Source organism: Zalophus californianus, chromosome 17 (assembly GCF_009762305.2).
Source record: "Zalophus californianus isolate mZalCal1 chromosome 17, mZalCal1.pri.v2, whole genome shotgun sequence".
NCBI classification, from domain to species: Eukaryota; Metazoa; Chordata; class Mammalia; order Carnivora; family Otariidae; genus Zalophus; species Zalophus californianus.
In genome coordinates, this window is record NC_045611.1 from 769,356 (window position 1) to 796,718 (window position 27,363).

The following is a 27,363-nucleotide window of genomic DNA, read 5'->3' on the forward strand; positions in this document are numbered from 1 at the left end:
GTTTTTATGGTTTTTATGGAGGTCCCATGACTGATGAAGCCACCGGCCACTGACTCAGCCCATTGCCCCTCTCCCCTCCCCAAAGCTTCCACCCCTCCAATCGCAGGTCGGTCCCAGCCCCACCCTCAGGGGCTTTCCCAAGCTCCTCTCATGAGCACAGACTCAGGTGTTCGGGAAGGGGCTTCCGTGAACAGCTAAGACCCCGTGGTGGCGCCGATCATCTAGGAAATCCCGAGGGTTCCAGGAGCTCTGTGCCAGGTATGGGGGCAGGAACCCAGTGCGTACTTCGCACCAGAAGAGGGTCCCATAACCGTCCGCCTCAACGAAAACACCAGCCTCCCCGGCCACCATCGCCCTCCCCTCCTTTCAATCCACCGCTTTCTCCTTCGAATATTCTTTAAAAAGCAGCTTCCTCCTGCTCCTCTCTGGCCTGTTCTCCATCTCAACAGTGACTGCTGCCAGCCATTACGATCTCGTGGAAGTGCTGGCAGAATCGTGCTTAATTACAGCGTCAAACACAACAATATGACTAAAATCTCCAGGCACCGACAACAACTCCAGCTTCACAGGCCGGAGGTACTGTGGGGTGAGGTCTACCCAGAGAAGACGCTGCCGTCTGCATGGGGCAGCTGTGGCCCCAAACCACAGCCACCCCGCCCGAGCTGGCCAGACAGAGCAGGGTCCACTAGCAGCAGAGTCCCCTCCTGCACCCGCAGGGACGGCGTCCCCTGCCAGTGTCCCCCTGGGCGGCAGTGCCGGCCACAGTCAAAAGTGCATGTCCTTCTTCTGCATCCCTTTGAGACCGCTGTCGGCTCTTCCCAGATAACTGTACTTGGCCTGTGGCTCTGTCCAGCATCCAGGGAGGGAGGCAGCTCTGCAGCTGGCCCCAGGAGAACGGGAACAGGCTGATAAGGTCCTGGAGCTCCTGTCAGCGCTCCACGGAGCCCCCTGCAGGAGCCATCAGTGCCTCTGATCTCCACCTCCAATTAGAGTGTGATTAGGCCCAGCAGTGCCAGGACATGAATTATTCATCCCCCTTCATGGTAACCGCCAGGGACGCAGAGATGGAACAGTCGGAAGATCCGACCCAGGGCCTGACACACCACCCTCTTCGTGCAGCAGGTCCCTCTTTCAAGGCTGGCCTTGCCCTGTGTGCCCCGTCAGCTTTGGAGGACTTTCAAAAATGGATCCTGGCGGTCACTGCAGTGACCGTGAGAGCAACGCTCAGAGGCCGTGCAGGCAGCCAGAAGGGAGGGGCCGGCCTGCAGCGACCCTGAGCTGGAAGCAGGCGTGGGGCCCGGGGTGGTTGGCCGCGTCCCAAGTGCACTGTGAGCCCAGCCCAGGCGTCAAGGCGCACAGATGGGACTGAAGGTGCCAAGGAAAGCCCTCTACCAGTTTCTCCAGAAACAATGACACTTTGCCTTTTTCCAAACCAAAGAACCAGCATTGGTCTCGACTGCTGGAGGCCTGCCTTACAGACAAGGTCACGGGTATCTGACCCCCACGGTAGGAAGAGCGACTACACCCACACCCTCCTGTTCCTCAAAGTGTCCGTGGGGTTCAGAGCCTTCACGTTCTACCTTCCTCATGGGGGCTGGAAAAGGCCAGGTCAGTTGGGGACCGTCACCTGACCTCTGCTTTCTCCGCTCACCTGGGGGTTCTCCCTCCACCACCTGGGTGAGCCCCCAGCTGGGCCTCCCTTGTGCCCTCCATCCTACCCTGGCTCCTGGTCTTGTGTTTGCTCTTCTAATGAACCAGAAGGTTCCCCATGCATCTGTGCCCCTCTCTCTTCCCCCAAACTGGGTCACGCTGCTGTGCTCATGGCAAAGCGGGTGTCCCGGTGCCACAGTATGAACATCCACTCCGTCACACACCAGCCATGTGGCCCCCGACAGCTTGTGTGGTTGCCTAAAGCCTCTGTCACCCCTGCATCAGGGGCTGCTCTGGACAGAGTCTGGCCACTTCTGGGGAAGTCTAGTACTCACCTACCTTCTGACCACCAACCCCACTCTGGGTATGACCCATGAGAAATAAAGGCACATGTTCGCAGAGAAGCTGCACACGAATATGTACAACAGCCATAACTGTCCCAAACCAGACACAACCCAGTGTCCTTCGGTGGGGCAGCAGGCTAAGAAACAGTGGCCTGCCCACACCGGGGAATTCTACTCAGCAAGGGAAAGGAACCTGTGCCCACATGGATGAGTCTCGGACACATCCCGCTAAAAGACCCAAAGGGCCACGTCCTGTAGGATTCATTGTACGACATTCCAGAAAAAGCACAAGTACAAGAAGGGAAAACAGGTGCGTGCTTGCCTGGCCTGGGGGGAGGAGGTGCTGAGCGCACAGAAGGGGACGGTCTGAGCTGTCAGACCCTTCCGTGTCTCAAGCGTGTAGTCGGCTACGTGTGTTTTCAAAACCTCACAGAACTGAATGTGGGAAGGGTGAACTCCACCGTATGTGCAAGATAAACGGATGCAGGGATATAATCATAGAGCCGGAGTTGTTTTGCTATTACTTCTAACGGGCTCTCTCCTGTGTTGTGGGCCCAGAGGAGGGAATGTCCCATGACTGGGAGAGCGCCGAGGTCAGAGCAGAGCACATCCACACCTCAGGCCTGGGCTCTGCTGGCAGCCCGGATGTGCAAGTCTGAGCTAAAGTCAGATGGAACGTCTTAGAGAAGGCTGATGGTAAGCCCAGGGCGGGAAGCTGTCTGCAGCTGCAGGTCACCCAGACACATGGAGGGCCCTCTCACCCGCTGCCCCAACACCCCGCACGGCTCCGGGTGCCTGCACGGGAGGCTCGGGCAGGGGCCCCTGCGGTCTGCATGGAAGCAGCGCCCGCCCCGGGAGGCACACTACTGAGCACACGGGTCCTGATCGATCCCGTGCTTCTCACTTGTCACCTGGGAAGGACGCTGGTATCCAGAACACCTCTCTGTCCTCTCCCTGACTGGCCACTTGGGAGAAACGTTGAGTGCCCACAGGGGACAGGCCACAGCCACCTGGCTGGCGCCCCAAGGAAGTTCTCTGGCCCAGCAGGGCAGTGTCCTCCCCGGCCCAGCCCAGCTGAGGCCTTGGGGCAGAGAGGACACAGCCGGCAGGGGCTGCTCATACCTGGCACGCGAGTGGCGGTCAGGGGGTTGGACAGGGCCATGCCGATCTCCGTCATCCCGTACCGCTCCAGCAGAGTGTGGCCTGTGATGTCCTGCCACTTCTCCAGCACAGGCAGGGGCAGGGCAGCCGATCCCGAAACCATCAACCTACCAGCACAACAGAGGCGGCCTTAGCTTCTCGGAGGCGGCCCTCGGCCGGACAACGAAAACCAGACACACAGGGCATTCTTCAGTCAACACCAGTACCTCGAGCTCACGAGAAAATGCCAGTCGGGGGCTAAATTTTAACTCTGTTCTCTTAAAAAGAATTTGTTGGGTCCATCTTAGAGTAAAACAGGTCTTCAAAAGGAACAGGTTACTGAAGTAAAAAAATAATTCTAGGGTCTTTGGAGGCATGCTTTGCACACGACTAATGTGCTGTCTACAAACAACCCTAAATCACAGCAACACTAGTAAGAATTTGGTTTGTGGATGAACTGCTTCCAGGTCTAAGGTGCAGGAGAGGCAGACGCAAGGAGATAGCCCACAGCTGCAGCTGGCGGGCTCACGGGGGTGATATCTGTCACTTTGGCCCAACGCACACGCACCACACTGAGTGTCCCGTTCACGCTGGCCAAGCAGCTCGCTCCGTGTGCCATGAAAGGCTGTGCTTGCCTCAGATAGCCTGTCACATGTCCCCGGTCCTGTGAAAACTCACCAAGCCCCCGACTTGGGTGTGCACTCTCTCAGGGGCTCACCCCTGAGCGAAAATCAGGGAGAAGCATGCTGTGTCTGCAGGGTCGTGAGACAAAGCAGAACAAGCCTCATGCCATGGAAGGGCCCGGAAGATCCAGCGCATGTCTGTCAGGAAGGGTGTTTGTCAGCAGGTCTGGGAGGGGCAGGGCAGGGGTGGGCGTGCTCCGCGGGGGGACGGGGGGCTTGAGGGCCAGAACGGACAGGGGGCGAGCTCTCATCCTTCCAACTGGACCACAAGACAGACAGAGACAGATTGACAGAGACAGATGCATCTGGACAGACTCACAGAGACAGAATACAGATGGACACGCAGAAAACACAGCTCACTCTATCCACCAGAGGGGGTGGAAAATACTGCTTCCTATAACTTGGGACTGTTTTACTAAACATGTGATATTAGTTGATCTTTAAGGCTTTCTGGGCAGGAGCGTGGACTGTTTCCATTTACCTAATTTTCTCTTCACAAACTGCACGGACAAAATCCTGGACATGAGGCTGGGTGAAATGTCTGTCATAATAATCCATCAGCTTGGCGTAGATTGTAGGCACTGCCATAAATACATTAACCCGTGGAGTTTCACAACCTAAGAGCTTTTCCCAAACCTAGAAAGGAAAAAGGAGGGAGACGTGAGGAAACACGCACACGCTCAGACGCGTCCAGACACGTCTGACTCCGGCACGGTTCTCTTGACGGAGACCTCTCCCTTCCTTCAGCTTTATAAGGCCCGTACGTGGCTCCCACTACAGGACGTGTCCCTTGGGTGACACAGCCCCTGGCCTTTCCCGTAGGAGTCCCCCTGTCGGGGACGCTGACGTCTGGCTGCAGGGTGATCTGTGAGGAGGGACAGCCCCATAGGCAGAGAGCAGGGGCACAGCTCCGGCCTTGCGTCTGCGTCAGGAGAGAGGGCGCACCTCACACTCTCCCAAGTGGCGCCCGTGAGCCTGTGGGTCAGCGTGGGGCCTGGCTCTAGCAGACACGCAGAGACGGAGATTATGTCAGAAAATATCATGTGAATTTTTATTTCATTTGGTAACCGATGCTTCCTGTGTTAATATAAAGATGCTCCAAGTGCCTCACTGGTTGCAGAGCTTGGGTGTTACCCCCGGTCCTTAAGAAAAGCTGGCTCGGCACCTGCATTCTGTGGTGTCTTCACCACTGTGCTGCCAGGTAAGCCTCTGGTCAGGATGCGCACAGACTGAACCTCAGCACCCTGAACACACACAGACCTTGCCCCGTGTTTGAGGGGCCAGTTCCACACACCCTGACCTTAAGTGCAAGGGCTGTGTGGAGGCAGGCGTATCTCTCAGGGGAAATAATACCATTCTTTTAACAACAACAATTAGCACCCCCCACATTGCAAAGCATGTAGGGAAATGGGAAAAGGTGACCCATAATCAGGGAGAAAAAGTCAACAGAACCAGACCCTCAGAAGATCCAGATGTTGGAATTATCAGACAAGGAAGTCAGGTAATTACCACAAACAGGCCTATGGAATTTAGAAGAAAAGATGAACAAAATGAGGGAAAATCAAGGATTTCACTGGAGAAGTGGAAATACAAAAAAGAACCATTACAAAACAGGAGACGTATTATCTGAAGTCATGAATTCACTGGACAGACTGAGACACGGATGGGGTGGCACCGAAGAAAGGACAGAAGCAGTGAGACACGGGCTCACGGAAAAGGTCCATGCCGAAGGGGGATGGGATGAGACAGGAGACTGGGCACGGTGAGCGACCTGCGGGCGACCGAGGAAGGACCAGCACAGCATAGCTCTGGGCCTGGCAGGGACACTCCACGTCTGTGGGCTCGTGGCCTCAACACAAACGAGGCAGCGCGTCTACCCCACCTGAGCTGCAGCATCAACATGCGCCCCCCCAAAACTCCAATAAGCTCTGGTTGCAGAAACTGACAAGCTGACCCAGCACTCGCATGGAAGGGTAAAGACCCAAAAGGGTCAGAACAAGTGTGAAAAGGGAGAATAAGTGTGGAGGACTCACACCTCTCAACTCTCGAACTTGCTCTAAAGCAAGAGTGACCACTGCAGCGTGGTGTGGGTGGGAGCCCAGACCCCCAGACCAATGGACTGACTGGAGCCCAGAATAAACCAACACATGCACGGCCCACTGTTTGTATGTTTGTAAAGATTCTATGTATCCGTCTATCTTAAGAGACAGAGTGGAGCGAGCGAGTGTGGGGGGAGGGGCAGAGGGAGAGCGAGAGAGAAGCAGACTCTGTGCTGAGCGTGGAGCCCGATGTGGGGCTCAATCTCACGACACTGAAATCATGACCTGAGCCAAAACCAAGAATTGGACGTTCAGCTGACTGCGCCACCCAAGCGCCCCATGGCAAATTGGTTTTTGACAGAAGAGAACCCTCACTTTAGCTGGGGAAAGAATAATCTTTTAAACAGACAGTGCTAGGACAACTGAACACCCACCTGCAAAAGGATGAATTTTAGACCTTTGCCACATACAAAAATTAACCCAAGGTGAATCAGAGACTTAAATGCAGGAGCTCAAACTATAAAACTTCTAGGAAAAAATCTTCATGATCTTGGTTGAGCAAAGATTTCTCAGTTATCACACCAAAAGCATGGTCTATGAAATTAACTGATACAATGGATTTCATCAATACTAGAAGCATGTGTTTCAGAAGATACCATTAAGAAAATGAAGAGACAAGCCAGACTGGGAGAAAATATTTGCAAACCATCTATCTGACGAAAGACTTATATCCAGAATATATAAAGAATGCTTACAACTCGGTAAGACAAATAACCCAATGCAAAAATGGGCAAAAGTTCTAAATAGTTCACCAAGGAAGATATATGGATGCCGATGCAACCATGTGAAAAAATGCTCAACATCACTGGTTATTAAAGAAATGCAAACTGAAGGGCACCTGGGTGGCACAGTCGGTTAAGCCTCTTGACTCTTGGTTTCGGCTCGGGTCGTGATCTCAGGGTCCTGGGATCAAGCCCCACCTCGAGTTCTGTGCTCAGCGTGGAGTCTGCTTCAGATTCTCTCTCCCTCCCCCCCACCCTGCTGATGCTCTCTCTCAAATAAATCTTAAAAAAGAAAAGGAAATGCAAATTGAGCCACAGGAGAACTTACCTTGTATCTACTAGAATGACCGTAATAAGAACTTAAAAGAGCAACAAGGGCTGGCGCTGATGTGGAGAGACCCTGAGAGACTAGGGTCCTTGCATACTGCTGGTGAGAGTGTAAACAACAGCCCATGTGGAAAACAGTTTGCCAGTTTCTTAAAATACGAAACATAAACTTGCCCTACAATCTGACAATTCTTTTCCTGCACATCTCTGTAAGGTAAATGAAAACATGTCCACACAAGCATTTGGGTGCAAATTTTCACAGCAGCATGATTCTTAACAGAAAAAAACTGGAAGCAACCCGTGGCCCCTCAGACGGTTCATGGGCAAACAGAGCACGTGTAGCCACACAACGGGGTGCTCTTCAGGAACAAAAAAGCAACCACTGTTCCACATGCTACAACACGGGTGAAACTCAGAGCTGTTTTGCAGAAAGAAGGAAGCCAGACATAAAACACTCCAAGCTCCATGACTCTGTATCCATGCAGCATCCAGGAAAGGGACTGTGCAGAGACAGAGGCAGATGGCGGTCGCCAGGGATGGCATGGGAGCAGGGAGTGAGACAATGGTAGACAACTCTAGATTTATGAAGAATCACTGAATCATTTACAATAGTGACTTTCACAGTATGCGAGTTACACCTTGACAGAGCTGCAAGAAAGACACAATACGAACACTCGAGGGAAACAAGCTGGAGACTGGCGAGCGAGAGGGGCACAGACCTGAAGGAGGACATGGGGAGTGTCGCAGAAGCAAAGTCCTGGGAATCACTGTAGAAGTTACGGACTCCTGACTGCTTAAAGCAACAACAGTGACAGCTCGTCGTGAAGATAAAGGAAGGAATAAAGAACAGAGGGCAAAGACAGAAAGCACAGGTGCCTTAGAGAAAAGCCTTCGACACAAGAGTGACCAAGAGAACAGAAGGGAAACATAAAGCACCCATGTCACAGCTAAAGGAGACATCACCACAGATCCCGGAGGCACTGAAAGCACAAGGAGAGAACTTAGGAGCTACAGTGAATTTCACAATTGTGATGAAATGGACAATTTCCTTTAAAAACAAAAACCTACCAAAACTGACAGAAGAAACAAAATATAAATATTGTAAGTCTTGCATCTGTTAAAGAAATTGAACCCTTAATTAAAAGCCTTGCTGGAGAGGTCTGGCCCAGATGGCTTCCACCATGAGCTCGAGCAAACATTCAAAGAAAGAACAGCCTCAGCCTTACACCAACATGCCCAGGGAGGCAGAAGCCCTTCACAAGGGGAGCATGTGTCGACACAGGAGCCCAGCAAGGAGGTCCCAAGAGAGCTGCAGACCTGCACTCCTCATGAACACACATGCAAAAGCCTAAGCAAAATATCAGCAAATCTCATCTAGCAGTATATAAAAGGACAATACATCCCAACCTTAGGAAGTCTGCTGCAGGGCTGCAAGGTGAGGAAGATAGAAACATGAAAGACTTTAATCAGCGTATGTAACTGCATTAGCAGACTACAGGGGGAAACAGATAAATAATAAATAAATAAAGGGGCAGATGCCGTGTGATCACCACAGCAGACACGGCTGTCTGTAATACTCTACCCCTCTAAGGTAAGATCTCTCCGCAGACAAGGAGGCCCTGGGTACTTCCTTGAGCTAACATACGGCATCCACAAAACCAACAGCTAGCATCACACCTAACTGTGAAATGTTAATGCTTTCCCCAAGACTGTGAATAAGTCAATGATGTCTACACCATTACTGCTGCCAAATCAGTGTTACAAAAGTAAAAATTCTCTGTACCACAAGATACCGTTAAAAAAGATACTGGTTTGTGAAACAAAAACCAGACTGGAGAAAGATTCAAAATATGTAATTCTGACAAAGGCCTTTTATCCAAAATATATAAAGAACGCTTACAGATCAATAACAAAAAGCTCAATTTAAAAAGATCTTTGAGTGACCAACAAGCACACGAAAAAGTGCTTAAGAGAAAGGCAAATTTTATAATAAAAATGAGGTAGCACTGCACACGCAGGAGGGTGACTGGAATGGAAAAAGCCCGAACAACTGAGCATTGGCAGGGTTGGAGCTTTGGCGACCTTGTCGCTGCTGATGGAAGCAAAGAACAGAAACCAGAGTTCGGCAGTTTCTCAAAGTCAAACACACACGACTCCACGACCCAGTAATCCTACTGCTGGGTATTTACCCCAAAGAAATGAAAATACACGTCTGCAAAAACGCTTCCATGGAATGTTCCCAGTAGCTTTACTCATAAAGCCAAAATGGACACCACCCAAATGTCCACCAACAGGAAAACGGATGAACAGCAGTGGTACCCTTGGTGATGAGAAAGAATTAGCTGCTGTCACGTGAATGTGGATGAATGTCAAAGATATTATGGGGACAGCATGAGACACAGGAGTATAGTCGCTGTGGTCCATCACGTGCAAGGTTCAGAAACAGATCAACTGCCTTAGAGTAATAAAATTCGACGAGGTGGCTGGAATGAGGCACAACAGAACTTCTGGTGGGCTGGGAACGTTTTATATCCTGACCTGGCGTGTGCGCCACACATGCACATTCGCCACAACACGGTGAATGACTGAGATCTGTGGGGTGCACTGCACGTGCACCACATCTCAACAAAAGGAAGTGAAAACACACACGCATACTGAGTGTGACTGACATTACCAAGTGTGGGCGAGAATGTGGAGCAGCCCGCACCCCCTGCTGGTGGGGATAAAATACACAGCCGCCTTGGAGAAGTCTGTCACGGTTTCACCACAATTGAAGCCGTGTCCAGCCCAGTGGGTGTCCAGCACCGACAGGTACAGATCCAGGAGAGGCGTCCACAGAAAGATCCTGATGATAATGTCCCCCAAACTGGAAACAACAGCACGTCTTCTGTGGCAGCAGGGATAAGCCATGGGACATGACACAGCTACACAAAAGACAAAGTGACAAGCACTGCAGCAAAAGAACGCACCTCAGTAGAGAGCAATGAGCTGAAGGCCACGGGAGAGCACGTGCTGTTGAGTTCATTCACATGAGGAGCACGCGGGATGCACTCACAGCGCCGGGAGCTGGGCCAGCATTAGCTCTGGTGGGAGCAGGGGTGGGGTGCGGTACTGAGGCAGGAGAGGACCTTCTGGGGTGATGAGAATGTCTTCTGTGCTCATCTGGGTGCAGACAGCAGCTGCACAGGGGGTCACAGACATAAAGGCAGATGCTGCACATGCCTGATGTACATACAACTGAACGTACGTAAACTATCGTCAACGAAAGTAAACATCCCCGCTGTACAGACCCCGAGTCCTAACAGCTCTAGGCAGTGAGCATCAGTGAGTGTCGACAGCAGGTGCCCCTGCGGGACGACACCCACTACTGGGAAGTCTCCCCCCTCACCACAACAAAACAGAAACCCTGAAACTCATCTCTCCATCCAGCCACCAGGTCTCAGGGGGTACAGGGGACATGGAAACATGACGGTGTTAAATGACACTGTGAGGACGCAACCCGCAAAAGGACACACAACCTGATTTCTTAAACACAAAATGCCAGGAAAGCACAGAGGGGAGCCTGCAGGTGGAGCCACACAGGTGGTGTCTGCACCAAGTAGGAGGCGGGGCATCATTCGGATCCAGTCCCAACACACTGGAGACTACAGGCCGCCCCGGCAGTGAGGACACTGCCCGTGACACGTGACAGCGGGAGTTCTTGCTCAGTACTCCCTGTGATGACGGTGCCATCGCAATTCTAAGAAAAGCATCCTTAGCTTTGAGAGATGCAGAAATCATCCGATATCTGGGATTCCTTTCAAATGACTCCTGATGCAGGAGAGATATTTCCAGCTAAAACAAGAATGACCCTGAGTCAGGAGCTGCCGAGGCCAGGTGATGGCACACGGGGCGTTCATCGCTCTCGCAGGTGTCTGAAACATAACCTACTTCAAAAAGTTTTAAGACTTGATGAAGGGGGTTCGATTAGGTTATCTCTCTAAAGCCCCTAAAACTGATATTGTACAATTCTTCACAAGCAAAGAAGTGAACTATTATTTATTAGCAAGAACATACTAAGAATTGATGTTCAATCAACATTCAGGATGACTGAGGAAGTTCACTTAGGTGAACATGACCCCCACACTCTTATTACTGAGCAGAGAAATGAGAAGTGAAGATAAAATGTGGGCGTGGAGAGCTTCCTGCAATCCACACTTCCTCCTGCCACTGAGTGCAGAAGAAATAGACCTAATGGCTCCAAATCACGGGGTACTGAACGGCGAGCCCAGCAACGACAGGGAATCCAAGGGGACGGGATGGCTGCCTGACGGGGCCCTTACAGCCCAGGTGCAGCCAGGACCTTGACCCGGGCCCACAGCTCTGTCCCCCTACACACCACGGCAGTGATCTGGACTAAGCCTGCAGGTCCCTTCCAAGCTCTGGAACGCTGATTTGCTGGAAATTCTGTGCAGCCTCCTACTACCCACTGGCTTGTAAAAACACGTGGGTCTGCCGAATTGGCGCTGTGCCTGTCACTGGGGAAGGTGTGGCCTTGGGAGGAGGGTGGCCGAAAAGTGTGGCTGTCCTGATCTGGCTGAGGAGAAGCTGCCCGACGCCACGTGGCACTTGCACGTGTGGCTGGCCTGTGCGCAGACCCGGCCGCCTTCCGGCCTGAGGAGCCCTGATAACACCCTCGGAGCGGCCAGGCCTCGTTCTGCCCCCAGGGCTCGCCCACTGCCAGGAGCGCTTGGACAAGAAGACACACGACGGCACAGACTCCCACCTCCCGGGGCAGACACCGTGAGGGGCTTCCTCCCTCCCAGGCTGCCTGGCACCGGAGGAGGGGGGACAGGCCCCACGGGCTAGCATCCGCTCTGGGGCGTCGTGGTCCTGGCCAGGCCGGGCTTCGCACACAAGGCTAAAGGAAGGATGGAGCACGTGGTCAGCCACACAAAGGGGTGCTGCCGACCCCCAGCACACACGTCATCTACCCAGATGCCACCTCCTGATGCCCGTCTTGGGACTTACCCAAGTCAGCAAAAGGGGAACTGCTGTCCCAAAACACGACATTTCCAACAGCAGAGTCTCCTCCACGCTGTCCCAGCTCCTCCGGGAACTCAAAATCGTCCCCCTGGGGATTCCGTGCAGAGAACAAGCCTCCCCAGGCCCTGCCTCTCGCGAGCGACAGCACTTCTGAGGCAGCCAGACCGCACAGCCCCGCTCTGAGCTGAGCTGTCCCAGCAGGTCAGGCAGCGGTTCCCAAATCCGGCGGCACACAGGAAGCCCTGTGAGCTTTCTAACTGAGCGAGTCGGGGTGCCTCCCACCACAGATGCAGCCTTGTGAGGGGTCCAGGCACCTCTGTCCCTCACTCTGTCCCCACAGCACCCCGCCGTGTCACCAGGACTGGAAAGCAGGGCCGGGTCCCAGGACTGCTAGGCAGGTGGGGGACCACAGTGAAAGCTCAACCAGCTTAATGAAGGGACCCCGAGGATCAAACCATCACTCATTTTTTGGTAATCTTAAACAACACAGAAAGCGGTTCTCGTGTTTTGAGGTGCTCCGGCCAAAAGTGGGCAATGAGGACACAGCTCCTGCAGCCCCTGTGCACACCCCACCCTAGAGGCCCCCACGCCATGGCTCCCACCCGAGGCCTGTGTGTCATGGGCTCTGCTCCCCCTCCCCAACTCTGCAGACACCCTGATACACGTTCAGCCTGAAGACACACCCTCACCTCCACCCAGATGCCAATTTCTCAGATCCCAGAATGAACTTGGTCTGGGGCCACAGGTCTCCTGGGGCAGCATGTTTACCCCAAGGGAACAGTGTCCTGGGCAGGGGTGGTGACCCCACTGGGAACCCCGGCCTCACGTGACCAGGACTCTGGGGGGCACCCTTGCCCGGCAGATCCTACGGCCCCACTCTGATTCAGTGCCTTTGGCAAAAATGGCTCCCTCCCCGCACCCCCGGCAAGAGGTGGAGATCCTGGGGAGTCGCGGCCAGAGGGAATCCACGGAGACACGGGAGAGACACAGCCTCATCAACAGTCACTTTGTTCTTCAGGCCGCGATGGCCTGCCTACCTTCCCACCCGCCCTCACGTCACTGCCATCTCACCAGGCCCCATCACAGGGCACGGAGAGTCGGTCACCCCACAGCTGGCCCATGCCGGGCTCAGTGAGGTGACCTGCGGAACCCAGGATCCTGGGCCGTCTAACACCACTACAGAAACCTGGCCCCTACTTCACGTAGATTTCTTAAATAGAAGCTATGAAACCTGTCCTAAGCCAAAATGGTGCAAAGCAAAGAAGCAATCACTGTTAATTTATATGGAAAAATTGTTGAGCGTTTCCAGAACCCCCCAAAACCTGAGGCTTTTCTGATACCTTAGAATACATCTTGCTAACAGATGCACAAAATAAATCGAGCTAAAGCACAGACAGACGTTCAGACACAAATGTGTACAAACCTGGAGCTTTGCAGGGAAGTTACTGCTTTAAGGAACCGCATGATGGATTTTAAGTGGACAACTGTGTTACATTATATCTATTTATGCTCTGATTCTTCACTTGATACACCAAAACTTTTACTAAACCAAAAACCATCCCCCCCCCCCGCCAATGCCTGTGACAGAAATCCACATGCTCACAGTGATAGTTAAGGAAAGTGAGACGGGGTGCAGAGGGTGTGAGCCTGCCGCCCGCCAGTGTGCCCTTGTTACCCACACAGCAAGTGGGGAAGCGGGAGTGAGGGAGGCCCACGCGTCACCCACTCACCCACAACGCCTGGACCCTGCATTGCTTTAGACACACTCTAGGGGCGACATTCTAGGGGGAGAAAAGAAACGCGCAGGAGGTGGTAATGTAGGGGCAGGGTCAGAAGCGGGGCTGCAGCGAGGAGCGCAGTGGCCTCGGGCCTCGGGGCTGTGGGCAGACTTACTGGAAGAGACGCCGGGGCATGGGAAGGTGAGGGGGACAGAGGCAAGCAAGGGGGCGTGCACCACCCTTGGGGATGACGCCTGGGTTAGCGGGCTGTGAGGGTACCAGGTCCAGGTTAGCTGGGTGGGTCGGGGGGAGATCAGGCCTGGGCTGGGGGGTGGGGGGCAGTGCTTCCTTCCTGTTCTTTCTTTGTGGTTCCTGGGTCTGTGGTTTGGGGAAGAAAAGGCCTGGTTGGTCTCATACTGCTGCCCCAAAGGACATCCCTGCCACACCGACCAGGGGCACTTATGTCACTCCCAAATCAGGAGCTGGGGCAGGGGGACTTGCGCAATGTCCACCAGCATCGGCCATCAGCCACTGGGGCTCCAAGTCGGGGTGCGGCGGCCTCTCCCTCTGTTTAAGGGGCACCTGGAAGCTTAGGTCTCCAGGGCTCTGCCCCTGCCTCTTTCTGCCTGTGCAACCAAGGCGAGGACTGGGGGACCCCTGGCAGCATGGCTGTGGCTCCTGAGAAAGTCTGAAGAAAGCCTGGCTGGAGCCGAAGGGCTGTGCTGGGGAGGCGAGAGCAGGGCACCGTCTTTGCTGTGTCGAGTGCCCCCGGTCCTTGGAAGTCCTCCAAGGGGATGGAGGATTTGGGGAGGCGAGCAGTTTGCATTCTGCAGGGACCCCACTGTGCTGTGGCTCCTGTCAGGATGCTCCCTGCTGAGCAGCCCCACAGCCTCAGGTGACCCCCTTCCCCCAGCCCATTCATCCAGGCCACAGCAGCCATCCGGTCAGGGTTGGGGAGAACAGGGCCCTGGGTCAGAGCCCTGCCAAGAAGGGGCGTGTGCATGGGGGGCGGGGATCATTCATCAGGCCTGCCGGGAGGCCTTTATGTCTAGAATGTGGACAGTGCCCCAGACTGCTGCCCTGAAAGGCATCTTCAAGCTGCAGATTCTCTGTTCCCCTAAAACCTCCCGGGATCCTGCAGCTCCGAAACAAAACACAAACAATGAAGGCAGAGCTGTGGCAGCTGAAGGAGCGGAGAGAAGGCCCAGAGCCCTCTCAGAGCTGTGCCCTGGGCTCTTGGGACGGGTCCGAAGTGACCACCTCGGCCCGAGGGCCTCCACCTCTGTTGTTTTGTCAATGGCCACTCCTTCTCTAAACTCCCCTACAATCGGCTGTCAGCAAACAGGCTCACTGGGTCATACGCTGTGAGTTCCTTCTGGACTGAAACTCTAGCAGGAGCAAGAGAAGAAAGGGTCCCCTTCTTCACGCTCTGTCTTCCTGGGAGAGGTGTCCGTGTTGGCTGTGACGTCGCCAATGTGTGCTGGGCACTCCTGCACGTCCCTGGGGCAGGGCTCACACTGGTCCTCTTTCTCAGAGAACAAGACTGAGGGACAGAGAGGTGGAAGGCTGTCTGGGCTGTGTTGCTCTCAAGAGCCTGGCCCCAGAGCCTCCTCCTTCCCACTCCCAACATCACCTGTGGATTAAGGCTCTGGGCTACGAGGGGTGGACGAGCCTAAGGGAGGCAGGAAGGTGGACGCTGCTGGACGCTGGAGACCAAGGACCCTGGCTTTCTGGGGCCCCCTCGTGAGGCAATGCAAGCTCTGAGCTGCTGGGCAGGGAACCTGGGTGCTCTTCCCAACAGACCCTCCGATGGGCCAGGAGACTTCAAGCAGCTGTAGTACTAGGTAAGCGCTGCCTGGAGCGCGACCTCGGTCTCCTCCGGCTGGGGATGGTCCACCCTGTGGGACGGGCCCTGCACAGCCACCAACCGGCCTCAGGGGTGTCCTGGGCTCTTTGCTTTGGCAATCTGGCCATTTGGTGTTTTGAGAACTAGTATGACGTGACCTCAACATTCTCTTTTCAACCTTTTCCCTGCGAATAAAAGCTCTAATCATCACATAAGTTATAGCGAAAATCAACAAAAATCTCAGGTCTCTTTCAAATAGACAGTTCCCTGTGGAGGAAACAGTCAGCCAGCTGTGCAGGGTGGTGCTTCCCAGGACACATGCCCGGCAGCCCTCACCAAGGGCGGTCTGTGCAGCACCCGGCCTCGACCAAGACAGATGGGAAACTGAGGCTCGCAGAGTGTCCAGCGGCAGGTCGGCACCTGACCAGGTCTGTCTTCCCTGCAAAGCAGAATCCTCATCACTGCGCTCTGCTCAGCGGTGGGGGCCCTGCCCTGCTGGCCTGGCTGGGTGGGGAAGGTACAGCATGCTGCAGAGATGCGCACATCGGGGATCGACAAAGGGCCCCCAGCTGGACCTCCCGCTCCAGAATAAAGGAAAGCTGGTGTGCTTGGCTGAGCAACGGACCTAAAACGTCCTGTTCTAATCCACATGGATATGTCACCTCACGTGGCAAAAGGGACTTTGCAGATGGGGTTAAGGCTTTTGAGAAAGGAGGGGACCCTGGACATGCAGGTGGACCTGATGTGATCACAGGGTCCACAGGAGGCAGGCAGAGCCTAGGGTGAGGCGGCCGCAAGGCAAGGGCGCTGTGTGGCTAGATGTCAGAAGCAGCAGGAATCAGCCTCTCCGGACGCAAGGAGCCCCGCCCACACCCTGACTTTCACTCCACAGGACGGCCTTCTGACATCACGACTGTTGGAGAATCGGCTGTGTTGTTTTAAGCCCCTCCAGTCTGGGATCATTTGTTACAGCAGCAACAGAGAACCTGCATAGCTGGCAAAGTCCACACTGCAGAGGAAGGCGCCACGGGCACCCAAATCCAGCCATGGCGAGAGTCTGTCCCCAACTTACCAGCTGTGCGCTGAACTCGGGGAGCATCACACAGGTGGCCCCCACCCAGAGGGGACAGAGCAGCTTGTTGACGACGCCGTGCACGTGGTGAAGCGGGAGGATGTGGAGGATCACATCGTCTTTACTCCATGCCCACTTGTGGACCAGCCCCGTCACCTGTGGGATGACAGGACAGCCTCAGACGGGAGGGAAGCCACCAGGCCAGCGAAGCCTCCCCAGCTGGGAAGGGGCGCGGGGAGGCTCACGTTCTGGCGCCCGGCCCTTCAGGGCATCTGAGGGGGACGGTGGCCATGTGCCCGAGGGTCTGTTGGCTCCCTTGCAGACCCCCACGTCCAAGAACAGAGCTGGACAAGGTCAGGGCTTTGGTGTGGGGGGGGTCCCAAGTCCTCCGCACGTGCTCTTGGTGGCTCTTCCCCCAGGCAGTCTGAAGCATGGTTTTGGCTCCAGCGGGCCCCGGGATTCTGGGCATCTGCAGACTCCAGGCCTGAATCCGAACGCCCGCCTGCTCTGCCTGCCTGATTCTGGAACCTCCCTCACCGCAGCTGAACGGTCGGTCACAGGACCTGGAGCTGCGTTTCTGCCACATCTTGAGCTTTGAGTAAGAAGCACCATGAAACACGCCCATTGGAATCTTCTGAAAATCACCAGTGAGGACGCTGCCCGCATGCCCCTGTGAACGCTACGGGCAAACACACGTGACGTACGCACCCCCTTACAGGTACCAGTCAACAGATGGTCTCTCCAGACAAAAAGTATCTTGCAGGAGACAAAGAAAACCTATCAATGACGCCATGCCTGCAGTCAGCCTGGACTGTTTACCCCTGAGACTCAATGGCACTGACCTCACACCTCATCTCTGAGGTTCTGAGCATCTCTCTTATTGCTCCTAGCATACGAGAGTCTGGATCGTACACACACATATTTTTTGGAAGCAGGGAGGACATAAATGACAGGTAAATAAAATAGCTGGGGAGCTTGGCTGAGATGCTGAGGCCACAGAACATGAAAATAGTGCCCAAACGTAGGCTCCGAGGCCTGTGCTCGGGTTTCCCAGTGCTGACCATACATCCTGAATGTTCGCTCCGCAGCTGCTTCCTCTGAAACCCTCACCATTGCGTATGGGCCACTCTGTCCTTCACTGGCTGCACGGCCCTGAGGAGCCCTCGGTGGGCCCCTAAGTCCTTCTCAGCCTGAGGGACCACCCCCGCCTTTCCCAGAGCCATCCCCCCGCGGGTTCGCAGGACTAGTGGTCACTTCTGGCGGCAGGCTTCTGGGAGGGCGGGCAGAACAGTGGCAGCTCGGGGCGGCTGCCTAGGGAAGGCAAGACAGGCCACCCCCAGAGGCCCCAGCACAGCAGCACGCGAGCACTCACCATGGCCCTGATGTTGTGGTGAGTGCTCAGGACACCCTTGGGCCTCCCTGTGGTCCCGCTGGTGTAGATGATCATGGCGCCTCGGTCTCTCCAGTTCCGCTCCCACACCTCCCACTCCCCAGGCTCCTCGGTCGCCGCACCGTAGACCGTGGGCGGGAGAGGCAGCAACGGGACCCCCAGCTTCCTGACCAGTGGGCGCAGGAGCTCCACGTACTCCTGGCCGGCAAGGACCACAGAGCTCCGGGAGTCCCGGATGAAATACTCCAGCTCAGCTTGGGGGTGCTTCCTGTATAGGGGGACAGCAATGCCCCCGCTCATCCACGAGGCCCACTGTGCGACCACGTAGGAGACGTCGTTGGAGCACATGAAGGAGACCCTCTCCTCCTGGAGGTCCCTGCCAGCGCACTCGAGGAGATGGCACACCTCCTGGGACAGGCGGAGGCTGTGGTAGTAAAGATCCTTGTACGTGTGGTGGCCATGCTGGTCAACGAGAGCAATCCTGTCTGCAAAGGCCAGGGCGCGGGTGAACACAGGGGCACTCCTGTCAGAACAGGTGGCTGGGGCCGTGTGCAGGGGGCTGCTTCCTCCGCATCTCAAGGGGGCGGGCCGGTGGGAGGCCATGGCACAGAGCAGGCGCCGGAAGGACATCACTGGGTGGGGCAGCATCGCGGACACACGTCCAGCTCAATGTACCTGGGGCAGAGCCAGAAGAGAGAGGAGCGCCAGTTACTGCCACCGATCTGTTCTCACCTCCCGGCCAGACAGAGCCTGCCCGACCTCATTCACAAGGTAACCTCCCCACACAGGAGGCCCTACACACCATACAGCACCGTCCGGATTTACTGTCCAACATTCCAGCTTTTATTTATTCTCAGCAACAGATTTCAAAAATATACAAGATTCTAAAACAATGAAACTCGATAAAACCAAGGAAAAGCAAATTCAGTGCCCTTAAAGTAAATTCTGAAGAATGGTTTTTTAAAAAATCTGAGCTGGAAAATCACTAGCCAAGAGGGGAAAGCCCTGAGGGCTGCTGAGCACCCATTCTCTGTCCATCCGGCACTCGCAGCTCAGTACACGGCCCGCTTCTGCCCCGTGCACTTCCGACAGGGAAAGCGTTCGGGAACACAGTGGCATGCAGAGTCTCAAAGTGCGTGTACGCGTCTCCGGGGTGTCAGTCTGGCTTTAAACTGAATCCTGACTCCTCCCTCCCTCTGCGAAGGGTGAGCCAGGCAGGGCCAGGCAGCGTCCTGCCGCGGGTCTGGCTCCATGCCCATGTCCTGCTCCGGGACAGTGCCTCACGGGGAGAGCCGTGGGCGTCGGCACTTAACAGGGACGGGTGCACACTTCCAAGATTGCTTCTGCAGGGACAGCTTAATTCCAGAGGCCAGGAGCCCGCCTGCTACCCTGGACTCTGCCCCCAGCGTAACCAGCAGGCTCCTTCCTAGAGCCAGGGCGGCCCACAGGGTCAGTAACAACCCTTCGCTCTGGTTTGAAATCCCCCGTTCCACAGTTCCTTCAGGGGTTGCTCTTCCCCACCGTTGCCTCTGGTGCTCAGGGGGTAACTGCCTCCCTCCCTGGGCACAGCGCCGGGGCCTCAGCACCTTTCTGGGCTCCGCGACTCACTTGTCCCCGGGGATTTCTAAGGAGACCACTCGACACTGACGGTGAAAATGCACCTCGCATGCTACGACGTGTTTGTGCCTCTCAACCTCACCTTCAAGCACCCTGTTCAGGAAACAAGGACACCACCTTCGACCCTATCTCACACAGAAGAAAATTCAAGGCTGCTCAGCCCCCAAGTCCCAGACAGAGCCCAGCCTGGGCCTTCCCTCCCCCAGCCAAGCACAGCAGAGCCGGCAGCCGCATCTGCCCATGGACTGCATGCCCGCCGCTCCCACGGGGGCCAGGCACAGGGACCCCAGAGGGCACCTCTGAATGCCACCAGCTGACAGGACGCCTGCCCGCCAACAACACAGCAAAACAGAAGCCATAAGTCTTCTTTCCGACAGGCCCAGCAGAACAGAGACACGCAGGAATGACCTGGGCAGGGGGGCGGGGGGCCAGGCACCCCTGCTGCCTCCTTCCCGCTCCATCTCCCAAGCCCTCCCCCTGCTCAGATCCACACTCTTCTCTCTCCTAGTAACTTGCTACAGGGGAAAACTAATGTGTTATTGCTTGTTATGAGCACTAAACAGTTTTGTTCTCTGTTCTTAATTTAAGAACAGATTATACACAGTACTTTATAACTACCTAACAAAACAAACAAGCTGCACGGCAGGAAGGATTGCTGGAATGGGGTTACGCCTGGAACGGGAGCCCCTCAGTGTGCCGGCTGTGGTGCAGCGGGGGCTCCGCACAGTCCCCCTCCGCAGACCAGCAGGGAGAGGCTCCGGCGCCGGCCACATGGGAGGAGACCCCGCAGCCGCTGAGGACCCTCTCAGCTGCAGCTGTTTGCTTCGAGGTCCTGTGCGAATATTCCTCAACATTCCACAGCCTCCACCGAATGGTCGGTTCTCAAATGCACTAGACCCACACTGTTTCCAGGTGAAAGAGGCAGTCATCAAAAGCCGCAGCGTCCTACAACTTCTGCGTCCTTGTCCCGACCTCTACACAGGGTTCAGAGGTGGATTTGGGGCTGGTTCCACACCTCCGGACTTCTGTTACCATAAAGAAACCTGACACATGGTAAGGAAACAGTAAATGTGATAAGCACGTCAGATATGCCAGTTTTGGAAAGAAAGAGAGCCGCTGAAGAGCAAACCCGCATAGCCGAGACACGTTTCCTGTCCTCCCTTCTCGCAGATCCTCCTGTTTGCTCTACCGGCGGTGGGAAAACAAAACAAAACAAAGAGAGCCTGCAAACAGAAAACTTGCTACACGGCATTTCTGGCCAGATTCTTGCTGGGGAGAGTGCAAGACAGACGTTCCGGGATGCTTGCTGGAGGGGACACCATTCTCCGGGGTGCTAAGGAATAGGGCACCCTGGTAGCCGGAAACAGCTGCTTCTTCCACCCCTGTCCCGGGAGACATGAGAGGTGGTGCCAGACCCACAGCTACAGAAATCGATGCCACTCTCCTTTCATCCACACCCACGTCCACGTCTCCCCCACAAGGGGTCTCCCCTCCAGGGTCTCAAAGAGCAGACACCTCCTGCCTCCCTCAGTGGGAGAGGGGAACGCACTGCCTGCTTCTCCAGGGACAGCAGCATCCTGAGCGGCAGCATCCTGAGCCAGACCGTGGCAGTGAGAAGCTGGAGCCCGAGCACTTGCAACACAGAACAGGCAAACGGGGCTGACCCCACCTTCCTCCCCTGCGGGGCCTCGATGGCCTCCATAGCAGGGCTGTGGGTGGACGCCGCAAGAGGCAGTCGCAACAACAGCCCCCAGGGAACCCGAGAGAGAAAGTCCCCTGCCTGAGACCTCAAAACAGCAGGAGAAGCAGTGATCCAAGCCCAGGCCTGGCTGGTCCCCCCACACCCCCAATTCGGCCATAGGACAAGCGGTGAGGAGCGTCCACAATGGGGGGTTGCCCAGAGACACTGACATCTGAGTCAACTCCACAGGCCCCAGCAGCCACAACCCAGGCTGCCCCCAGGACCTGGGGGTGGCCCCTCTGGCTAGGCGGGCCCCAGGGCATCAACTCAGCCCTCCAAAAGGGTAATTCAGCGTCACTTCCAAGATGGGACAAAAAACTCCAGAAAATACACAAGCTTTGTTCCCATGGCTGTTCTCTTTAAAACGTGTCTTCAGAAAACAATCAGAGACGCACAGAGGGGATGCTCACAATGGCGTTATTTATGATACTGAAAACTGGGTCTAAACCAAAGGGTCCAGACGGGGTCTGTGGCGGTCAGCTGTGGAGGGCGTGTGCTGGCCATTAGGTAGCGTCCTGCAAGACCACCAAGGACGGGAAGGTAAACACCCAGGTGTTCATAAGGTTACAGGGATGCAGATGATACCTGTCTTTTCTTAGCACTTCCCAATTTTCTCCCAATTTTTCTGCAATGAGCATGTATGACTTTTACGATCAGTCTTTTTAAAAGCCTAATACATGTCATTTGTTTTTTAAAACTGGAGATGCTTCAACTTTGGTATTAGTATTTTCTTTTACACACAAAAAACAAAACCATAAAAAATTTTGTTCTGGATGGTGGACCTACAGGGGTTTTTTTTTTTTTTTTTAAAGATTTTATTTATTTATTTGAGAGAGAGAATGAGATAGAGAGAGAGCATGAGAGGGGAAAGGGTCAGAGGGAGAAGCAGACTTCCCGCTGAGCGGGGAGCCCGATGTGGGACTCGATCCCGGGACTCCAGGATCATGACCTGAGCCGAAGGCAGTCGCTTAGCCAACTGAGCCACCCAGGCGCCCCCTACAGGGGGTTTTAAAGTATCTGTAGCTCTCTGACTTCTCAAACGATGGATGCAAACAGCAATGAGAGAACAGCATTCTTCTCTTGGTTAGAACTTCTGGTTCACAGACGGTTTGTGCAGACGCGACGTCGTCAGTCCCGCTGCAGGGACACACGCACACAGGAGGCAGTGTGTCTGCAGCCAGCAGTCGGAGAAGAGTCTGGGCCAGGCGCTGCAGGCTGCATGCTCGCTGTCTTGGGAGGGGCAGCGGGTTGCAGCTGCGAGGGAGGAGGGGCTGCTGGGCCCATGCTGGGGCAGGAAGGAGATGCGGGACGCGTGCACCTGAGCTCACAGTGGGTAGTTCAGAAGATGCCCTCCCAGTGCTCAGCGGGGGGCCTCAACAAAAATAACTTTTAATTTGAGTAAATAGAGCCAGAGGTCACCCCCGCCGCCCCCCGCCGCCAGAGGCTGCACTAATTTATTCTCCCACCAAACATTTGGGAGCATGGGGCCATCCCTTCAAAACAGCTTTAAGTCACTCAGGTATGTGACCCTGAACTCACTCCCTCATTTAAAAAAAAGGGGATCAGGACCCTGCCTTGAACAAACAAAAACATCAATCTATTCAGGGCAGATGACTGTGTCTCCCCCTCCCAAACACCTCTGGAACCCTCAGGAAGAGAGCCCCACCTTCGACCACGGGGCCTTTGGTTGTGGGGTTCCCTGTCACCCCCAGCGGCACAGCCTGGAGGGACACGGCCACCAAGTACATGTAATTAGGCCATGGGTTTTCGCTGTCTCAGTTACCCAGCTTCACAAAACTGCTCTCAACATGCCAGCCAGCCCAGGATAAGCAGCATCACTGTGCAGCGATGTGACAGAAACTCAGGCAAAACCACAGAAATCTGCCTTTTGGGGAGCCGGGCCAGCCCTCCTTCTCCCAGAGGGGGACACGCTGCTCTCAGATTCCACAGGTGCCCGGCCAGAGACGTGGCAGACCGGGTATCCTGACCATCCAGACTCTCAGGCAGACCACCAGAGCATGTGGGCCTTGCAGAAGGCTTGCCCGACACACGGTGGCACCTGTGGTCTCAGACTCACACACACCTGGACATCTGCTCCTCTCTTCCTAGTTTCTTCACGTGCGTAAGCCTTCCCATCCCATCTGTAATGACAAGACCTGCTGCACAGCCAGTGCAGGGACAGACGGCCCGGCTGCACAGAAGGGGGACCAGTGGCTGCACCATCCCCTAGCACGGTGCTTCGTAAGAGTGATACTTGCATTCAAACGAAGGTGGCTGGTTTCGAAATGAATAAAATGGCACCTGATGGGCGACACCAGCCTGACCCCTCCACCCCCAGAACCCGAATATAAAGCGGAGCCCAGCACTTCCTGTGGTCTGCTGCCTCTGTGGCCTGGGTGCAAGAGGACCACATTCTCCTTGTGGTGGAAGGCATTCATTTCAACACCAAGCCTGTGGTTTCGGGGGTTTTCAAGGTTATATTTTTAAGTGATGGACATTCACATTGCATTTATGAACACTGCATTCAAATCTAAACGCTATATGCTTAAACCTACATCCATATTAGGAAGTAAAACACCATCTCAAAAATGCCATCTGGAGGGATAAAGCTTGCTACCCCAGGTCCAAAGTTGACTCCACTGACTTGAGCTGGTCTTGAAGAGGGCGCTGGGGCATGGGCCCTCTCGTCCTAGAGGTCACCTCCCAGGGCCCCCCCAATGCCCGCTGGTGGCACTGCTGCTCCTGGGCCCCACCTGGGCCCCAGCACAAACATCTCCCCTCTGTGGGCTGCGCTTCCACAGCTCCGCGTAGAACAGCTCTGACTTCTCACCCCTTCCCTTTCCGGCAAAGTCTTCAGCACCCTTGAAACCTGGCTCACTGTCTCCCCTGCCTACCAGAAGGTGGCTGCTCACAGGGCCTTCCAAGCGCCTGGCCCTCCGCTGTCACCCCCGTCCCCAGACCCGCCGGCCCGCAGGAAGGGAGCGAGCCCCCGATGTGCACAGGTGCACCCCAGAGTCGGCTGGCCCTCCGCTGTCACCGCCCGTCCCCCCGCAGGAAGGCGGCGAGGCCCGATGTGCACAGGTGCACCCCACACCCGGCTTGGCCCTCCTCTGTCACCCCCGTCCCCAGACCCGCCGGCCTGCAAAAGGGGCCGGTCCCCACGTGCGCAGGTGCACCCCACACTCGGGCGCACGGCAGGCCCGAGCGGAACACAAATGACTTCATTGCAGGCGTGGGACAGGAAGCGCCCCGGTAACGGGTAACGGGTAACGGGGGCTGAGGGCGGACCGCCCGCCCCCCGGCCGCACAGCCCCCCGGCGCCGCGCCTCGGGCGGGGTCACTGCACTTAGCACAGCACGTGACACAGGCCACCTGCGGCCCCTGGGGCGGGGCGGGGTGCCCTTCGCGGGGACCCCTGTCGGGGCCCCGGGGGCGGCGGGCTCTACCTCGGCCGGCGGGGCACTCGCTCCTCCTCCTCCCGTGCGCGCCCCTCCTCGCGCTCCTCCTCGGGCCAGTCCGGAACCGGAACTGCGGCTGCGCGCGCACCCCGCGTCCGGTGCCCGAGCGCGTCCCCCGGCGCGTGCCGCTCCGCGACGGCAGGTTCCGCGCGCCGCCGAGCCGGGGTGTTGGCTTCGGTGTGGCCTCGCTGCCCCGCGGCCCGGTCCCGCGCGGGACTGCCGCCGCGTCGCCACGGTCCACCCTGGGCTGCGGTGCGGGCGGGCCTCCTGGGAGGACGGCGCTGCCCTGGGGCGCGCAGCCTGGAGCAAACCCTCCGGACTCGGGGGACGGAAAGACCGAGCGATGCAAAGGGCAGAGGAAGGACAGGGAAACGGGCCCAAGCAGGAGGTCCTATTCGGAAAAGAGCGCGGCTTCGGGGAGGGAGAGAGGAAATAAAGAGAGACCGAGGAGAACCAGCAGGGCTACGGCTGGCTCCTGGGTGGAGGGCCGCAGAAGGCCTGGCTCGGGGAGGGCGCCTGGGCCGCAGCGGCTCAGCGGGCACAGAGCGTGCGCACGCCAGATGCGAACTACAGCCCGGACAGCTCACTTGCGTGTTGGAGAGTCAGACACTTTCCCTGTTAGGCGCTGAATGTGGGTGTCCCCTAGAATTCTCAGGCTGGAACCTAACCCCCCATGTGATGCTATCAGCAGGTGGACCTCTGGGAGGTGCTCAGGCCATGAGGGACCTTCCTGCCTTGACAACAGGGGCCCGAGGGAGCTCCCTGGCCCTCTGGCTGCGCAAGGACGCAGCCAGACCATTAACCAGCAAGCAGGTCCTCACCAGACAGAGTCCGCCCGAGCATTGGTCTCCCACTTCCAGCCTCCAGGACTGTCAGTTACAGCGGACTTTGGGCTCAGTCCTACAGACTCCTTCTTCTTTCCCAGCTCACATCCAGTCCTGCTCCGTTCTCCAAAATCCCTCAGGAGCCAGCCACCCCGGGGGGCCCTGGAAACCCTTACTTTACTCCAGATGACTGAGCCCCGGCTGGTCCCCCTGCCGCCTGCTTCCCGTGGAAGCCTGAGTCAGAGAGCCCAGCTTCCCTGCTGGCCCCGCTCCTGTTCCTGGGGACCCCACCTCACAGGTGGGAGCGGCCATCCCTGGGAAGACGAACCTGGCAGATTATCTGGTGCGTGTACTCGAGATCTGAACAATCGAGGGAGAGTTTGGGCCTAGAAGAGGGACAATCCCATAGAAAAGGGATCAAGAGAAAGGGTGACGATTCATACAGACAACACCGGAAGATGTGCAGCCAAGACAGAGAGATCATGTTGTTTTAGAAATCTGTTCCCCACAGCACTTACAGACTCACAGCCGCAGAAACATTTACAAGGTACCCACTCCCTGCAAACATTGATGTTGACCTAACCAAGTCTATGGCCAAGTCTCGGAGGGAGGGATGGGATGCAGGAAGGGTGCGCCTGGAGGGCCGGGTGTGGAGGGAGTGAGCAGGGAGTGTCCACCGCAGGGGCAGACAGAGACAGGGACACAGGTGGAGGCTGTTCAGGCACATGGAGGAACTCAGCGTCACCTCTGGGCAGAAAGGGGGAGGGTTTCTGCATATAACTGTGATAAGTAGACTATAAAATCATTTTTTAAAGGGGGAGGGAACAAGGAAGCACTTCATGTAAACTTTATGGCTCTTCTGACCCCGTGGGAGCCCCTGCCCAGCATCGCCGTGGTGGGTGGCTGTATTCTTGCCTCTGGCCTGGAAATGTACCAAAGGGACCTCCAAGTGAGGGTGCCCACCAGGCACAGTAAATCATCATTGCCCCCCAGTGCTTCCATGGCCTTCCACTGGCCTCGTGGCAGTTCACGAGACGGCCGGGTGGGTGTCTGTGGAGATGCCCACGTACTCCCAGGCGTGTTCCAGACACATGGATGTAGAGCCCCGCCTTCCTGTAGCTCACGGGCTTGCTGTACGGCAGGGGGGCGGGGAGTGAGTGGTGAGTACATGGACACATGAACAAGGCACATGCCATATGAGGTCATGGACTGAATGTTTGTGTCCCCCCAGAGTTCAGATGTTAAGTGGGGTCTTGGCAAGGCAGTTAGGATAGATGAGGGCGTGAGGCAGAGCCCCCTGATGAATCCCGGGAGAGCTTGCCTCTGTTTTGTGCTGCGTGAGGGCAAGCAGGTGACATCTCCTGGCCAGGACGCTGGCTCTCGGCAGACTCTGGCCCTGCTGGTGCCCTGGTGTAGGCCTTGCATCCTGCAGGACTGTGAGAAGCCAGTGGTTGCTGTTTATAAGGCCCCAGAGTGTGGCATTTTGTTATAGCCGCCCAAGCTGACCGAGGCCGACAGTAAGTGCTCTGAAGAAGAATCAAGCCTGGCAAGGTGGCCTCGAAGGCTTTCAAAACAGAGGCCCTGGGACCGCTCTGAGGAGGTGCTTCCGGGCAGGGGTCCGAGGGCAGCGAGGCGAGGAGCTATGTGAACGTCTGGCAAAGGGCTGCACTGTCCTTGTCTCACGGATGAGGAAATAGGCTCAGAGAA

General features: G+C 56.0%; 1 protein-coding gene across 4 annotated transcripts in view; it reads right to left on the reverse strand.

The window, feature by feature from the left end:
- The window catches only part of ACSF3 (acyl-CoA synthetase family member 3), a 55,286-nt gene extending 30,390 nt beyond the window's left edge, over positions 1-24,896 (reverse strand). For 3 of the 4 annotated variants that reach the window (XM_027620011.2, XM_027620010.2, XM_027620013.2), the window contains exons 1-5: positions 24,821-24,896; positions 17,999-18,691; positions 16,627-16,782; positions 4,299-4,453; positions 3,117-3,262 (exon numbers count right to left, since the gene is read on the reverse strand). In XM_027620011.2, the coding sequence (XP_027475812.1) occupies positions 3,117-3,262; positions 4,299-4,453; positions 16,627-16,782; positions 17,999-18,664 (1,123 nt within the window). In that variant the 5' untranslated portion in view covers positions 18,665-18,691; positions 24,821-24,896. The remainder of the gene's footprint in view (positions 1-3,116; positions 3,263-4,298; positions 4,454-16,626; positions 16,783-17,998; positions 18,692-24,820) is intronic. The other variant, XM_027620014.2, reaches the window with a different exon arrangement.
- Positions 24,897-27,363: the final 2,467 nt, after the last annotated feature.